This window comes from Ciconia boyciana, chromosome 3, assembly GCF_034638445.1.
Source record: "Ciconia boyciana chromosome 3, ASM3463844v1, whole genome shotgun sequence".
Lineage (NCBI taxonomy): Eukaryota > Metazoa > Chordata > Aves > Ciconiiformes > Ciconiidae > Ciconia > Ciconia boyciana.
In genome coordinates, this window is record NC_132936.1 from 127,296,398 (window position 1) to 127,310,601 (window position 14,204).

At 53.4% G+C, this 14,204-nt stretch overlaps 1 protein-coding gene across 1 annotated transcript in view; it reads left to right on the forward strand.

Annotated features, from left to right (window-relative positions):
• Positions 1-6,259, forward strand: part of BUB1 (BUB1 mitotic checkpoint serine/threonine kinase) — a 35,011-nt gene extending 28,752 nt beyond the window's left edge. Inside the window, exons 36-42 of the mRNA XM_072857603.1 lie at positions 560-675; positions 2,059-2,220; positions 2,422-2,579; positions 2,670-2,847; positions 3,095-3,201; positions 3,645-5,017; positions 5,453-6,259. Coding sequence (XP_072713704.1) covers positions 560-675; positions 2,059-2,220; positions 2,422-2,579; positions 2,670-2,847; positions 3,095-3,201; positions 3,645-3,840 — 917 coding nt within the window. The 3' untranslated portion in view covers positions 3,841-5,017; positions 5,453-6,259. The remainder of the gene's footprint in view (positions 1-559; positions 676-2,058; positions 2,221-2,421; positions 2,580-2,669; positions 2,848-3,094; positions 3,202-3,644; positions 5,018-5,452) is intronic.
• The last annotated feature ends 7,945 nt before the right edge of the window (positions 6,260-14,204 follow it).

A 14,204-nucleotide genomic window follows, 5' to 3' on the forward strand; every position in this document is an offset into this window, starting at 1 on the left:
CTTGCACGTATATCGAGATAGCTTCCAGATTATCTAAACCTCAGATTTGAAATTAGACCTGTTTTTTTGTTTGTCTTTTGTAGCATAAGCATTTTTGATTAGGCATTCTGAGTAGGAAATTTTCCTAGTTTTCCTTTCCTAGTAATCTGTGACACAACTCTCAAACTTTGTATAGAGCAGCAGCGGTCCTGTGTCAACAAAATCTGTACGACAGTAATTGCAACATACTTGTATGACTTCAACATTAGTGTTTACCTTTTAAGGAACGCACTTTGGAATTTGATTGTTTCCAGGGAGTCAGACTAAAATAGAAACACTGATTTTTAGTGTGTGGCGCTTCGCAGCACTCTTGTTCTCAAGAGTGAGTACAGGCTCTCTTCTATGGAAAGGCTGGCTAGCAAGACGAGACCTGTAGAGAAAGACTAGCGTCAGGGTTAAAGCAATAACTTGTATATGGCTGGTGCTCTTTCTTTTTTTTCTTCCCCCCCACCTTCTCCGAGTGCTGATGTCTCTTCTGTGAAGTTTGTAAGCAGGACTTAATGTTGTTAATCTCTAAAAGGTTCCAGCTCGTTCCATGTGGACTGCTTGGTTGGAGAGGGAGCTTTTGCTCGAGTCTATCAGGCTTCCATTCTGGATGCAAGTAACCCAAGAAACAATCAGAAAGTAATATTAAAGGTAAGTAGTGTTGATTCAGAATAGAAAATTCTGGAAAATTTTGGAGCCTTATAGTAATGACACCTACCCTGGTTGGATTCTGCTGAGTTTTCTTATTTACAAATATGAAGTAAAGCATATTGGTCTGTCCTCAAAGCCTTGTTCAGATTGAATGCTGTGATGTCTAATTCATTCTACGTGGGAAGTTATTTATCCTCTTGACGCAACTTGCCTCTTCATCTTTTCTTTATAAAGTAGTCACAAGGATCCTAAGGAGTAAGAATTACAGCCAGGCTATCTTTCTCAGCGGACAAAGGCAGCTACTTGTGCAAGTGCTCTTAGTCCACAGCAAATGAAAATGTGTGTGGATTGATGATAAAATTGCTCTTGCTACTAGGTCGCACTGAAAGGGCCGCTCTTCGTTCCGGATACATGCCCACTAGCTTTCCACAAGCATTTTTGCAGTTTGTGCAGCCAGCCTGTTTGGTGGCAGCTGGCTATTACGTAGGCTTTGCTGGGTGATACCTCTCTGGTACAGTTTTATTAATAAACACACTTGTCTTGACGGCGACTGTAGATTGAGCAGCTTCCCCTCTCTGCTCTGCCCTGTCTTCTTCCAGGCTGCTTCAGTGCAGGAATGAGCAACAGATGATAGCATGTGTTTACATCAGAACTGCTGCCAAAAGGAAAGTCCGTGCAACTGCGAGGTCAGCTTAGCCCAAGAGGGTTGTACTAGGTCATGCATCCTTGCATCTGCTGCTGGCTGAGAGGGCACGCGTACAGTTACTGCAGTCTGGCTGAAACGTGGTTATGTGATTGAGTCGACACTCGGACACCCCCTTAGCCTCTCCACATCAGATCTTTTGTCCTACTTTTGGAATCTTTTTGTGGATCTCTTCTGCAACATGTAATCTTTCAGCAAAAATCTTTAGTGTAACACCTTACCCGAGAGCTTTCTAGTATGTGAAGGTGACTTAAGGTGGTTTTTTTTTTTTTTTGAGCATCAGGTATTCAATGTAGTGGGAGAAATAGTAGGGGAAGGAATTGGGAGGGTTTTCCTGTTTTGACTTCAGAAGCCTTCTCTCTTACACAAAATGTCTGTTGCCAGCAGAAACATCACTGTTGCAGAAAGACTGACATTTTAAATAACACTCTTAAATAAAAAGAGTGTATAAGCCAGAATGGAATTGTGGTGTGTAATTGAAGTCTTGGTTCAAGAGGATTAATCACTGAGTGTATTGACCTGAGGTTAATTACTGTAGATGTAAGTATTGTATTTGGTCAAGAGAAAAAATGCCTGGTGTGCCATTAAAAAAACAAGCAAAAAAAAAAAAATCCAACCTGAGAAAAACTTCTGCTTTAATGCTAATAGATTTTCGTAGTAAATCAACTTTTTGGTTACAGGTCCAGAAGCCTGCCAACCCTTGGGAGTTCTATATAGCAACACAGCTGGTGGAAAGGCTCAATCCGAGTATACACCATCTCTATATCCACTTTTATTCTGCTCATTTCTTTCAAAATGGAAGCATTTTGGTTGGTGAGCTCTACAACTATGGAACATTGCTTGTAAGTGTGATCAGCTTGTGCTCTGGAACATCTATATTCTTTTTGGAGTGCTATTGTATTACAATCTTCAGATGTCTCCTCTACTCTCCATTTGATGGACCTTCATTGTGAACGTATTCTGTGTTTATCAACATGGACCTGCAATCCATATTGTGTTGTTTCTGTGTAGCTGATGGTTCTTTGCTATCTTTTTGTTTACAGAATGCCATAAACATTTACAAAAAGCTTCCTGAAAAGGTGATGCCTCAAGCACTTGTAATCTACTTTGCTGTAAAAATTCTTTATATGGTGGAAGAGCTCCACAGCTGCAAAATCATTCATGGTGACATTAAACCTGACAATTTCATACTTGGAGAAAGGCAAGTATTTCCCTTTGCTACCTGAGATAGCAGATCATGATATCATAGCCTTGATACTTATGTGATCGGTTCTTGTTGTCATGGTTGAAGGTTTCTGGACAATGATACATGTGACATAGATGGTCTCTCTCATGGCTTGACGCTCATTGACTTGGGCCAGAGTATAGACATGAAACTCTTTCCTGAAGGAACGGCATTTACTACAAAGTGTGAAACATCTGGATTTCAGTGTATTGAAATGCTGACGCAGAAACCGTGGAACTACCAGGTATGAGACTGCATAGACAGCCTGAACGTTTGGAGCTTCCTGCATGCATCTGGCGTGAATAAATGGAGTATAGAAATAGCAGAGTTTTGCGCTAGAGTTGTAGCTTCAGCTTGTTGCTTTAAAAACGCAGTCCTCAACTCTCTTCTTACGGAGCTTGCCCTGTTGGCTCCACAGAGTGTTTTTTCAGCTAATTTGCAGTGGTCTTAATACATGTTTAGGCTCTGAAACTTGTTTATACTTTGTTTAGACAGACTACTTTGGCATTGCAGCAACGGTCTACTGCATGCTCTTTGGTACTTACATGCAAGTGAAGAATGAAAACGGTATCTGGAAGCCTGAGGGAGCCTTCAGAAGGTTGGTGTCAAAAATCTTTTTTAAAACCTTCCCTTGTCTAGAAAGATGCGTCATTAGTACCAGCTTTGTTTGAGGTTAGTTTCTGTCACAGCTTTCAGTGTTGTTTGCATGCACTTCTTGATGCCCTAAAAACCGGTTTCAGTGCATGGGAACTGCTTCATAGAATTCACTGACTTAAGCACAGGAAGCGTTTTGGCAGTGCACGTGGCTAATTGCACGGCGTCCTCGGCCGCTTGCTGCCTGGAAGGAGGAAACAACAACTCACGAGGAAAAATCCCACTGGTTCGTTAAGCAGCACGCCACAACGGAAGCTGCGTTGTGTTACAGCGATGTCTGCAGTTGCTCCAGCCTCTAACTGGGGAGGGAGCGGGGTAAATATGGGAAATAGTATTTTAACAGCTTGAACTCTTAATTTTTTTTGATGCATTTTTGTTCCTTTGCAGGCTTGCCAATGCTGACCTGTGGAAAGAGTTCTTTGAGAGCATGCTAAACATCCCCAGTTGCCACAGCCTGCCTTCTCTAGGAGTTTTGCGCAAAAGGCTGAAGGACTTATTTTGCAAGTCATATGCAAAGGAAATTAAGTTCCTTCGGAACAGACTTGTTGTGTTGCTTATAGAACACAAACGGTCACGAAAATAAGCGTTTAGTTTGCACAGTTACTGAGGACTGGCATTTTATTGATGTGAAATCTTTTTGTAATAACTTGTTTTAAAAATAAATGTTCTTGGGGTTAATTTCAGGAATGATAACTTGCATCCCTCTATGCTTTTGCAGAAAAAAATTACACTAAAATTACTTGTTAATTTAACTTGTCCAGTTTGGGAGGCATGGGTATGCTGGAGACTGTAGACAGTTGTCATAATATTGTGTGTTTCTAGCGGGGGGGGAAAAGCTGGTGAAAAGTAGTGTACAGATGAAGTAATTGCTTTCAACCTCTCCTGGGGTTTTTGAAAAAGCCCATTGAATCGTTCATGTTGAAGGGACCTGAAAGCAAGGTCAATGCTGAGTTCAGACTCCCAATATGAAGAATGGTGAACAGAGGCTTTGGGGAGGAGCGAGTTGTTGGACAGGGGACTGTAACTCCAGCCTGAGACCCCACCATCGTGGAAGACTCCAGCATCTCTTCTAAGAGAAGTGAAGATGGCAATTGGAAGTGAAATAGCACGTAACCGGGGCTTCCAGAGCGTGAACTCGTGTAGCTCTCTACACCTGATCAGGGAAAAACCCATGGTCGGTAGGTGTAAGGAGGACAAGCTTCTGCAGGTCTCTTCTCCCAGAAAAAGCCACTGCAGATAATTAATGAATAGGAGGAAGGGCTGTTTTGAGTCGCTGATGAGACAAATGTGCAGATGAGCAACAGCAATCCGAGTGCTGGTATTGCAGTTTGAGGTCTGGGGCTCCTACATTCACAGCCCTCCTGCTCTACCCTTTCTCTCAGGAGCTTCTAGGTTGAAAGAAACCGAGGTTTGTGGATTAGATTTAGATTAGATAGGACTGAAGTCACACTTTTCCCTTTTGTTAAATTCACTTCTGACCAGTGACAACACAATTATTAGAGGTAGGGAAAACCAAGAGGCAAATATCTCTGCTTACTGGAATTGAAAGGGTTATTTTCTGTTTGTTGTGAGGTTTTGTTTCCCCTTACTGTGGCAGAATGTTGTGGAAATGCTCTGGGAAAAGGCCAGGAAAGAGTTCCTTTAAAAGTGTCCCCTATTCCTTTTTATCTATTTTTATATGTTTCTTAATTACAGCGGCCACACACCAACACACAGGATTGTTGCTGCCTACACAAGACGCTCACTCGAGTTTGCATGAGGTTGGTTTGACTTTATAGTTATTTTGTCAAATGTTAAATGTCAAGATAACTTGAATTACCTGAATTACACAAACTCCAAAGAAATCTAGCGGGCACCTTGAATGTACAGGCTCTACGGCAGCGTCCCTGCTGGGCTGTCTTCCTTGACGCGGGAGCAAAGGCTGTGCTCTTGCGTGAGAACAGACGTTGCTGCTTTGGAGCAGCATCTCTGCCTTGACTGAGGCCGAGCAGATGTCTGGGGTGGAGGTTTTCTCCGCTTGCCTTGCTTCAAAGCAAAACTGGTTCCCTGTATTCATTTAAACATTCATTGTAAACATTTAAAAGGATGCCAGGAATAGCTGGACGTGGCCGATGGGCACTGCGAAGGATGGACGGCGCCTCTCGAGCTCCCCTTGCCACGGAGCGACTTTTCTTTTTGTTTCTCTCTTCTTTTAGCAACTGAGCTGAGACTTGCTGCTAAAACTAGTCTCTGTGACCTTTCTCTGGAGCCACAACTACGCTCGCTTTGGAGGGCTTCCTAGCTGGACCTGACCTGCCTTCCCCCTCCTGGGATGCCCCTGTAGGCGCAAAAACTCCCCGGCTGCCCCATCTTGGGGCGAGCTGCGCCGGCCATGCGAACATTGCACCGCAGCTTATTGCTGCCTTTGCTCGAGCCTCTGTGGCTGCCGATTGATCTCGGGGAATAAATAACGTACGGGGCTTTGCTCCTCGCAGGCTGACGCTGCTCTGCATCGATGCCTTGCAAAGGGTGAATAACGGATGGCTGGCGGCACAGCACGCTGCCGAGAAGCCAGGATTGCTGGGACAATCCCAGTACCGAGATGCTTCTCACTGAGGCCTTTCTTCCTGTCTGTGGATAAAATGGGGAGCCGTAACCGGGAGTTATGGGACCTGGGGTGATTTGTAAAGACGACCACATATGGGGGAGAGGAGAGCCAGCGGCGCTGCGCAGGGAAATTAGTGCTCAACGTGTGTGCGGCATGCAAAAATGCGGCATTTGGACTTTGTCAGCCTGGCTTTGCTGCCTGCAAATCCTCCTCACTCAAACCGCATAGGAGTGATGTGTGGACTTAATCTTTCAAGAACTGGAGAGCACTCTGGTGGTGGCACACTTCAGAGGGGTTCTCAGCCTGCGGGATGCGGTTATCCTGATGCTGCGTGCAGTCACGTTCACGCAGTGCCCTGGTTTATAATCCTGTGAAACAGACAGAAAAAAGGATGTTTTATCAGCTGAGCCCTGGGGGGGAGGTGAGGGCATTAATTTTATTTGTGCATCTATCCACAGGAGGGAGACAAACAACAGACTTTCATAAATCTCTCTGTCGAACACTGTATTTTAGGGGTCTTTTTTCCTCTGTTTAAATTGTTCAACTTGAAAACCAGCCAGCGGTTGGGTAGGTGAGCTGAGCTAAACCCAGCCCAGGCCAGCCAACACAGCCCTGGGATGCTGAGGAAGGGCAGGGATGCTGGGCTCACCGCAAGCGGGGAGGGATGGGTTGGTTTTCGTAGGGTTTGCTGTTCTGGCCTGGGGGCCGCAGAGGGGAAGGCGGCCGCACGGAGATCTGGAATCGCAGGCTGCTCTGCGTGCAGAGGTACTGGAAACGCTTGCTCGCTTGTCTTCATAAATCCAACTGCACCGTAGAAAAGCCTGCACCGGCGGGAGGAGTGTTGACCCCAGCGAACGTGGCGTTGTGGGTAATTCACTGTTATGCTGTTGGTTTATCTGCTCCTCCCAGGTCTCGCATGGGGCTCTTGCTCTTCTCCCTGCTGCCGGCAGCAAACCTGCCCCAGACCGCTGCCTCCCTGTAGGATGCGGTGCTGCGTGCCTGGGTTTTGGGAGACCTGGCAGCACCGCTCCCTCCTCGCTTTGGGAAAACCTTTTCCACGTCACGCAGCAACGCAGGATGTTTCCTTCCAGCGGCAGGGAGCATCTCCCTGCAGCTGGGGCTCCTCTGCCTGCCTTTATGGCAAATAACACTCGGATTACCCCTTAATGCAGCCTGCTTTGCCTCTTGTTAGGCTTTCTGCAGCATACGGAAAAGCCTTCGGGTTTGATACGAAGCAGCTGGTGCAGAAGTCAGCTGTAGCAAGTTGCACTGTGAAGCAGATCAGCTGGAGAACCCTTGTAGCTGAATAAACATTCAATGCTGGGGTTGCTTCCACCACCCCCACCCCCCCTTTCCTCCTCTGTTTAATTTTCTTACGAGCTGAGCTAGAGCCAGCTGTTCTCTGTCCAGGCAAAAATCTCTGCCACAGCTCAAATTTTTATATATATATATATATTTAGTTCCTCATCTCATAACGCAGCGGCGTACGCCGCTCCGAAAAGTGCGGAGCACTTTTCGGAGCGGCGTACGCCGCTGCGTTATGAGCACGATGTTTTTACCTGTGTGTTTGCCCCTAATTAATGCTAATTTCTACCTCGGTACAGTGATTTTTTTGCAGCAGCGGCTGTGGTACAGGTGTGTCCCCGCCAGCTGTGCCACCAGCCGGGCGGGAGCCTCTACAGCTTAAATGTCAGCCCCCCCCTCTGCGAGTGGAGAAGGAGCTCGCGTGGGTGTAGGAGTTTCACATCGTTATATATGGTAGATAGGTGTTAGCTATAACTTGCCGTGCGTCCCTCCTCGCTTGGTGAGCATCCCATCTGTCTGCAAGCGCTGCTCCTGCTCAATGGCGAAGAGCATCCCGGGGAAGCTGGGCACGGGTGTGAGCTCCGAGGATGATTGCAGGGATGCACGGGGTGGGATTTTTGCTTGCAATCGCCTTGATTTTATCTTTCAGGGCTTTTAGTTTTGCTATGAATGATTATAGCTGAGCTCCGGTGAGGAGCGGAGGTGTGAGATGGGGTGGCTGGTGGGGATGGCTAAAGGGATGCTGCCTGCCCGTGTCGGTGCAGGGTTGGGTTCAGGCTGCCTGTGCCGTGTTATTTTCCATTAAATAGCCTTAAAGAGAAGCCCCCGTGCTGGGCACCTGCTCCTGCCATCCCCTCGCGTGAGCATCCCATGGGGATGAAATCCCAGGAGAGGCCGGGCGGCACGACAGCCGTGGGAACGGGTCCACGGAGAGACGACCCGGGGGGGGTGGAGGCTCCTATTTTCTAACCGATTTTAAAAAGACGTGCTAAAAAAGAGCTTTGAAAAAAACAACAACACAAAAACCCAAAGCCCCAGCTGGCGATGCTGATATTTCCTCCTCGGCGCGCGCCGAATCCACGCTGATGAAGATCTCTAGGTATCCCCAGAGTCGCCCTTTAGAGATAACTCATCTTGGGGCCTCCACCACCCACACGGAGAGGAGAGATTTCCTGGCGCGTGGGTGGCTCGCTTTTTCTTCTGCAGAAAACCCAAGTTTACTCACTTTTCACCCTTTGCCATCATGCCGTGCCTCGGTGGCAAGCCAGGGCCCCCAGCCGGGGTCGGGGGCTTGCTCTCTCCCAGGCCCTCCATCGCTTGCTGGTGGCAACCCATCACCAAGCACCCCTGGCCGAGCCCTTGCTGCCGGCAACATCTCCCTACCATTGCTCAGCAGAGGCCAAATTTCTTAATTGCAGTTTTTAAGGCATTAAAAAAAAAGTTTGAGACCAAAGACCAAAAAAAAGTTAAAAGTTGCAGGCACCTCAACTCGCCTAAATTAGTTAGACACACGCTAACGAAGCAGCGGTCCTGGTTCCCATACGGGTGAGGCATTGGTGTCACCCAAGGCAGTGTCACTCAGACCCGTTAGGGACAACAAATAACTTCACCCAGCTTGAAATACCCGGTAGCCGGGTTACAAATTACCTTGGGCCAGCAATGAATCAAAGCGATAGCCCCCGGGGGATGCCCCAGCCCTGGCCCAGGGCCCACTCGGGTCACGATGGGGCTGTTCTCAGCCGCTGCTGCCTCCGGGAGAGGCGGCTGCTGCTGAGGGACCGTCCCTTGGTCCGTCACCACGTCACCATCGCCACTGCGGATAGGTGAATAATGACATCCCACATAGAGATGGTTTAGATGTTTCTTTAACAAACATATATATATATAAAATATATATGTAAACCCCACCTATTTTTATATATATATATAACCTTTGCATGTTCGTAGTAGCCCGTAGGGACACAGAGCAAGCTGATGGAGGAGTAATGGCTCTATTTTTATTTTTTTTTAAATTCGGTGGCTCACTGCTCACCTGGGACGCGGAGGAGCCGGGTTTGGTCCCTGCTCAGCACAGGGGACGTGGACCTGAGGCGTGGGGAAGGTGATTCCTGGTCACCCCACCACAGTCACCCTTTGGGTGGGAAAGGGGCCGGGGTGGGCAGGGTTTGGGGCTTTTTGGTGCTGGTGATGTCACCCACAGGTGCCCGAGCCCGGTGGCAGCTCGGCGCACGTCCCACGGCTGCTCTCACCACATCTGTGCCCAGCTGCCTGCCCCGGCGCAGGCTGCCGTAACCCACGTGTGCCGCCTGCTCGTCCTGCTCCGCCGGGCAGCCGGTCCATCCCCGAGCCCCTCCAGCCCTCCCTCCCGTCCCCGGCCAGGAAATCCTCCTCCTCTCCCTCCTCTCTCTTCTCCCCTGGCCCCCGTGCCATCTTGGAGGCACCTCGCGTACTGCGTCTGCTCCCGGCGCTGAAAGCCCGCGGCGCTCGGCAGAGAGCACGGCACCGTGCTGCGGTAAAGGTCAGGCTCCAAACCCAGCTCAGATAAAGCCTCGTATTTAAGGCATGTGGCTTAAACTTGATTTTATCTGCCAGCGCTGAGTGAAATAACATTTATCACAATGGTTTGGAGAAGAAGAAGAAGTAATTTTTTTTCCGTTGGTGCGTTGTAGAGTTAAAAATGGGTTTGGTGAGCAGCTGCTTGTCGGGGGTGCGTTTGGGGGTGGTTTTTCTTTGCGATACTGGGGGGGTTTCAGCTCGCTGGGGCTGTGCCAGCAGCGTCAGAGGTCCTTTCTCCCCAGCCAGGCACCGTCTCGTTTCCTCCATCCCTCCTCCCTGCACGCTTCCCAGTGGCAGTGACAGTCTGCTGGGCTAGCGCAGAGGGAGGGCTGGGTGGGAGATGCAGCCGGCCAGTGCCGGCCATTGCTGGGGGACCGGGATGCCACGGCAGCACGGCATCCCCGCCGTCCTCGTTATTCATCCCTCTCCACCTCCCCTCTAATTTCTCCTTTCTAATTTCCACGTGGGAGACAAGAAAGCGCGCTACGGCCGGTGGCATCTCTGCGACACGGATGCCAGCGGGTCCGAGGGAAGCTTTGCTAAGCGGCCGTTAGCACGTGCCCGTGCCGCAGGATGAGGGCTGAGATGTGGCATCCCCGACCCGGTGTCCCCGAGGGACCAAGGCAGCAGCGAGAGAAGGGTTTGCAAACTCCACCTCTCTCCATTCACGTCCACTGACGAGTGCTGTGCCAGACTGCCAATAATTAGGTGACTTCTGGGATGCGGCTTCGGTGCAAATACCTCTTAGATGGTTCACAACAATAGGAACGAGGACAAAGTCGAAACAGATTTGTTCCAGGAGGCTGGTGCCGTGATTCACGGGGGAAAAATGTGCTCGGAGAAAGAAGTGGTGAAGCCAGCGGCTGTCACGGCTCTCCAGAAAATTGCGGGCATGCGTGAGCCTTGCAAACGCACTGAAATCGCCGGCTTAAATTTAGGTGTTTGAAAGGACAGGCTGTTCTCGCACAACGCTTTCCCCGTCACCTTTCTGTTCACATGAGCCACCCACACAGAAACCAAAATGAACGAGGAGGAGAAAATAGATGCAGCATCTGCCTGCCGGCCCCGTGCCCCCCGGCAGCCCCGGTGCCTCTGCAAGCGACCCCCGCCTCGCTCTGCCCCGGCGCCGTGGGCCCCCCGGGATGCTCCGCAGTCCCCGGCGGAGGGGCAAAGCCTCGGGCAGCTCCCGGATCCCCGGGGAAGCGCTCGGGAAGCAGGCGGTCCCTCGCAGAGCCACGCCGGCTCCGTGCCCCGGGTACGGCTGCCGGAGGGCCAGGAAAGGAGGCACAAGCTGAATTTCCAGCCCTGCCCCTGCCTCGCCAGGGGGACGCCGGTGGGGAAAGGTGACGGCATTGCCAAGGTGGCAGGAGGGACCCTCGAGCCTTCCCCTTCTGCTGCTGGTCCCTGCCTTCAAATTTTTCCCTAATGCGTTTTCCTAATGAGTTTTCCTAATTATTTTTTCCCGCACGAACACCCCGCAGGCCCTTTTCCTTCCCATCCAGTCGGAGCGGCATGAAGGGGATGGGGAACACAGCCGCCGGAGCTGGGGCAGCTGCTGGGAGGGCAGCCAGGGATGCTCCGCAAGCGGGCAAGATCAGCGTGTCGGACCATGCCGGGCCCTCGCAGGGCTGCTTTTGGGGCCGGGCAAGGGGATTTCAGCTCTGGGACCTCCTGCAAGGGACGGTTTCCAACCCCAGTGCCAACTTTTGGGAGCCAGGGCCACCTTCCCGTCACTGTCCGAACCAGTTTCGCGATCCATCTAGAGAAATTGCAGCGCTCTTCCCCAGCTCTCACCGGTGGCAGAGAGGTGCCAGCGCCAGCGGACGGGGCAGCGCTCGTCACGGAGGGCAGGGTCACCCCAAAAAGCGGGAGCGCTTCTGTCACCCAGGCACTTGGGCAGCACGTGACCCGGTCAGCAGCGAGGAGGAGGCATTTGGGCTACCGAGCCCTGCTGCGGCTGGCGGGGACCGGAGCCGCTTCCCCGAGGGTTGGCAGCGGGGCCATCCCCTGCAGCCCCTCTCGGTGCGGGTGGCCTCGGTGGCGGCGGCAGGGCAGGGGAGCCCCAGCCTCGGCTGATAAAGGCACACCCTCGCAGCGGCAGCTGGGGGACAAGATGTCCCCAGGCGCCACGGGCTGCTCGCCGAGATCTCGGCCAGCCCAGCTTGCCCACCGCAAGCCGGGCTGCTTCGCCAAGGCTCCTTGGGGTTTTGCTGGGGCTTATTTTCATTTTCCCAGTAAAATTCCCTGCCTTGCAGTGGAGGAAGGTGAATGGCACCCGCCACCCCCGGAGTTAGCAAAAGTGTCAGACATCTGGGTTTTTAGAAGGGTGTTTATTGACTCAGGCAAGGGCTGGATGTCGAAGCGGATGCCAGCGCCATCCTCGGGCTTCACGCACGAGTCAACATTTGCACAGTAGCCGAGGGCAAGGTGTTGAAAAGCGAGGCGTTGGCTGGAGGGAAGAGTCCCCCCGGTTTTGGGCTGGTGAAGTACCAGGCACCGCTGCCTGCCCACGGGCCTGCCCGTGCCTGGGTGGGGGGACGCTGGGCGGGACGGGGGGGCCCGTGTGCCGCCCCGGCATCTGGTCCATCAGCGAAGCTCAGCCCCAGGGGCGGCCGTGCCGGGTCCTTCCTCTCTGCGCCGTGGTCGGTGTTCATCCACCGGCCGGTGATGCTGCCGCTCGAAGGGCGCCCCAGCTCCCGTCCCCGCGCCGTGCTGGGGTGCCCCGGGGTGCTCCCCCCGCACCGTCTCCCTGTCCAGCCGTCCCCAGCCTCATCCCCCGTCCTGTGCCATCCGCCAGCACGACGGACCCGCGGGGGGAGAGGCAGGCGATGGAGCTGTGCAGCCCCAGTCACCTCCCAGCACCACCCCAGCCATAAAACCAGCCCGGCTGCGTCCCCCGTGCTCCAGCCCCGGCCGCGGAGCCACAAGCAGCTCCCAGCTTCGCCCAGGCTTCCCCCCGAGGTTCTCGGGTTGGGGGCAGGAGGCTGCAGCCCCTGGGCCGGCGCGGGGGGCGGCGGGGCTCCCCGGCTGCCAGCGGGACACCCAGACGCGCTCCCCGGCGCGGGCGATGGGGCCGGAGGAAGCTGTGGTCGGCAGCTCCCGGCTGCCAGGGCGCAGGTTTGAGTTAGTCACCACAAAATAATATTGTGATTGTTCATGCAAAACATATCGTAAATGAGGCTGCTGGGTTGGGTTGGGGTTTTTTTTCTCTTTTTTTTTTTTTTTTCTTCCACGGTAAAATTAGGTGCCACCAGGCGACACCGATTGCCGGGGCCACTGGCCTCCCTCCTGCCCCGGGCCACCGGCACCACGCGGGAGCCAGGGTGGACGCCATGCACCCGCAGCCTCGCGCCGAGGCGGGGAGCGGTGGGTGACGGGAGGGTGCGCAGGCCCGTGAGCGGGCACGGTGCAAGGGGTGCGGTGGGAGGGGGCGTGCGGGGCAGGGGCGCGCGCCAGGGAGCGTAGGGAGCGGGGCGCCAGCAGGGCGCGAGGAGGTGCTCCTTAAAGGGTGCGCGGGGCGCGCGCCCGGGGCTGCGTGCGTGCAAGGGGTTGCGTGCAGGAGCGTGGCACGCGTGTGCGCGCAGAGCGAGCACGTGGGTGTAAGGGGTGTGCGCGGTGCGGCGGGTGTGCAACGAGGTGTGCAGAGGGGGGTGAGAGGTGTGTGCACAAAGCGAGCGTGTGTATGCAAGGGGTGTGCACGTGGTGCCTGGTGCGCGTAAGGGTGTGAGTGCACAGCGCGGGGGGTAAAAGTGGCAGTGCAAGTGGGTGTGGGGTGTGCGCAGCGCAAGGGGGTGTAAGGGTGTGCGCAGTGCAAGGGGGTGTAAGGGTGTGCGCAGTGCAAGGGGGTGTAAGGGTGTGTGTGCAGTGCAAGGGGGTGTGGGGTGTGCGCAGCGCAAGGGGGGTGTAAGGGTGTGCACAGTGCAAGGGGGTGTAAGGGTGTGCACAGTGCAAGGGGGTGTAAGGGTGTGCACAGTGCAAGGGGGTGTGGGGTGTGCGCAGTGCAAGGGGGTGTAAGGGTGTGTGTGCAGTGCAAGGGGGGTGTAAGGGTGTGTGTGCAGTGCAAGGGGGGTGTAAGGGTGTGCGCAGTGCAAGGGGGGTGTAAGGGTGTGCACAGTGCAAGGGGGTGTAAGGGTGTGTGCAGTGCAAGGGGGGTGTAAGGGTGTGTGTGCAGTGCAAGGGGGGGGTGTAAGGGTGTGTGTGCAGCGCAAGGGGGTGTAAGGGTGTGTGCGCAGTGCAAGGGGGGTGCGGAGCTGCCGAGGGGGTCGTTTGCCGCTGTGAGCGCCGTGCCGTGCCGTGCCGCGCCGTGCAGTACCGTGCAGTACCGTGCGGTACCGGTGCGGTGCGGGAGAGGGGCAGGCAGGCGCGGGGTCGGCGGCGGCCGCGGCGGGGCAGGCAGCCGGTCGGTCGGTCTGTCGGCCGGTCTGTCGGTCAGTCGGTCGGTCGGTCTGTCCGTCGGTCAGTCGGCCGGTCTGTCGGTCTGTCGGCCGGCCGGCCAGTCG